Source organism: Nannospalax galili, unplaced genomic scaffold, assembly GCF_000622305.1.
Source record: "Nannospalax galili isolate Female #2095 unplaced genomic scaffold, S.galili_v1.0 scaffold144, whole genome shotgun sequence".
NCBI classification, from domain to species: domain Eukaryota; kingdom Metazoa; phylum Chordata; class Mammalia; order Rodentia; family Spalacidae; genus Nannospalax; species Nannospalax galili.
This window is the reverse complement of record NW_008353267.1, coordinates 2103258-2105495: the sequence shown is the minus strand read 5'-3', so window position 1 is coordinate 2105495 and position 2238 is coordinate 2103258. Positions and strand designations below refer to the sequence as shown.

The 2238-nt window shown below is 51.8% G+C and overlaps 1 protein-coding gene across 1 annotated transcript in view; it reads right to left on the bottom strand.

Annotated features, from left to right (window-relative positions):
• The window catches only part of LOC108491673, a gene marked incomplete at its 5' end in the record, with an annotated part of 4425 nt that extends 2188 nt beyond the window's left edge, over positions 1-2237 (bottom strand). The window contains 1 exon segment of the mRNA XM_029554755.1: positions 80-2237. Within this exon segment, the coding sequence (XP_029410615.1) occupies positions 80-2237 (2158 nt within the window).
• Between the last annotated feature and the right edge of the window lies 1 nt (position 2238).

The following is a 2238-nucleotide window of genomic DNA, read 5'->3' as shown; positions in this document are numbered from 1 at the left end:
CTCAGGTCCTGCACTGGTCTGTAATCCCCGCTCCCAGGTTTCTTAACAGGCAACAGAGGGGTGTTCCAGGCTGACCGGCATGGGATTAATATCCCTTGTTCCAGCAGTCTTTTAATGTGTGGCCTAATTCCTTGGCGGGCTTCGGCTGTCATAGGATATTGCTTGACAGCCACCGGGGTCGCGGTGGCTTTTAGTTCAATAATTAGGGGTGGCTGGTGTATGGCCAGCCCCATTCCTCCCGTCTCTGCCCAAGCGTCAGGGTACTTGGACAGCCACTGATCTATGTCTGTGTGGACAGGATGGGGACCATGATGTAGTCTATATTTATCTTTTAATTTAAGAGTAAGCACTTGTATGGGTGTCCCTTTGGAATCAGTAACCTTGGCTCCCTTATTTTCAAAGTAGATGTGTGCTCCAAGCTTGGTTAGTAGGTCCCGTCCTAGCAGGGGGTAGGGACAGTCTGGTACATGCAGGAAGGTATGAGTCACCATCCCTGAAGCAAGCTGAACCTCCCGGCTTATAGTCCAGCGGTAACGTTTGGCTCCAGTGGCTCCTTCTACCCATATTGTTTTCTTACTAAGCGGGCCAGTCGTCTGGGTAAGGACGGAATGTTGCGCCCCAGTATCTACTATGAAGGTGACTGGCTGTCCCCCAACATGAAGAGTTACCCTGGGCTCAGGTGGGGGTTCCTGGCCCCGACCTCCCTAATCGAGGTTAAGGATTTCAGCTTTTTCTTCCCTCTGTTTTTTCTTTTTCTTGGTACAGTCCTTTATCCAGTGTCCTTTTTCCTTGCAATAGGCACACTGGTCTTTCTCTAGTCGGACACGCCCTCTATCTCCCTTCTTCTCTACTCTGCCCTCATCTTCCTTTCTTACTACTGTGGCCAGGATTCTGCTTAATTCTTTATTTCGCTTCCTATCTCTCATTGCCTCTCTATCTTCTGCCTCTCTTTTCTGTCTTTCTTCTCTTTCTTCTGGCGTCTCTCTCTTGTTAAAAATTCTCTCTGCCTCCCTCAAGAGGTCTCTAAGACCTTGCCCCTGCAAATTTTCTATTCTCTGGAGCTTACTCCTGATATCAGGGGCTGATTGCCATATGAAAGACATAGAAACACTCACTTCTTGATCAGGACTATCCGGGTCGAAGGGAGTGTACCTGCGATATGCCTCTTTAAGTCTTTCTAAAAACACAGTGGGTGGCTCATCGGTTCCTTGCATTACTGATCTTACCTTGGCCAAATTGGTGGGGCGCCGCCCTGCTGCTCGGAGGCCCGCTGTGAGCAACTGGCGATAAAGGCGTAGGTGTCCCCTACCTTCAGGTGTATTGAAGTCCCAATCTGGTCTGGTCAAGGGAAAGGCAGCTTCTATCTCGTTGGGCAGCTGGGTAGGTCTCCCATCCGCCCCAGGAACCTGCTTGCGGGCTTCCAGAATAACCCTCTGTTTTTCTTCTGTCGTGAGGAGAACTTGGAGAAGCTGCTGGCAATCATCCCAGGTGGGCTGGTGGGTTAGAAGAATAGACTCTAGGAGGTTAGTTAGGGCCACAGGATCTTGGGAGAAGGGCGGGTTATGTTGCTTCCAATTATAAAGGTCAGAGGCAGAAAAGGGCCAGTACTGGAGTTGGTTGCCTGGCCCTGGTCCCACTCGGAGGGGAAGTATGTGAGAAGACTCTCCTCCTTGACCCCGGCAGTCTCTCAGTCTTCCTGCGATCGGGGAGGGCGCCCCAGCGCCCTGGCCTACGTCCGATACTCCCCCGACTGCTTGAGGTTGAATTTCTGGAATCGGGGCCGGAGGTGGGTAAGGTGGAGGGCTGTCTTCAAGGAGATTAGTCAGAGCTGACTCATCGGGGGGAATTACAGACTTAGATTTGAGGAGAACAGGACAGAGGGACACAGAGGGGGAGGGATCTGTTGGCTGAGGCGCCGAGGGCGCCCGAGAGGAGGGTCTAGGGGGCAGGAAAGGGGCAACCCAAGGAGGGGGGTTGTAGGAGAGGCTTTCCCAGGTAACGATGTACGGGATCTGGTCTGGGTGTCCGTAGGGTCCCGATCTGAAAACCTGCATTTTAACCTGAGAGATAATATTTGGGTCAAAAGTGCCATCTCGTGGCCACCCGACGTCAAAGGTGGGCCACTCAGATGAACAGAAAGCAATCCATTTGTTCTTCTTGACTTCCACCGACTGGTTGGAGGCTCTAGTCTTTACCTCGCGCCAATGATCTAGAGTTAGACTAAGAGGGGTAGTTAAT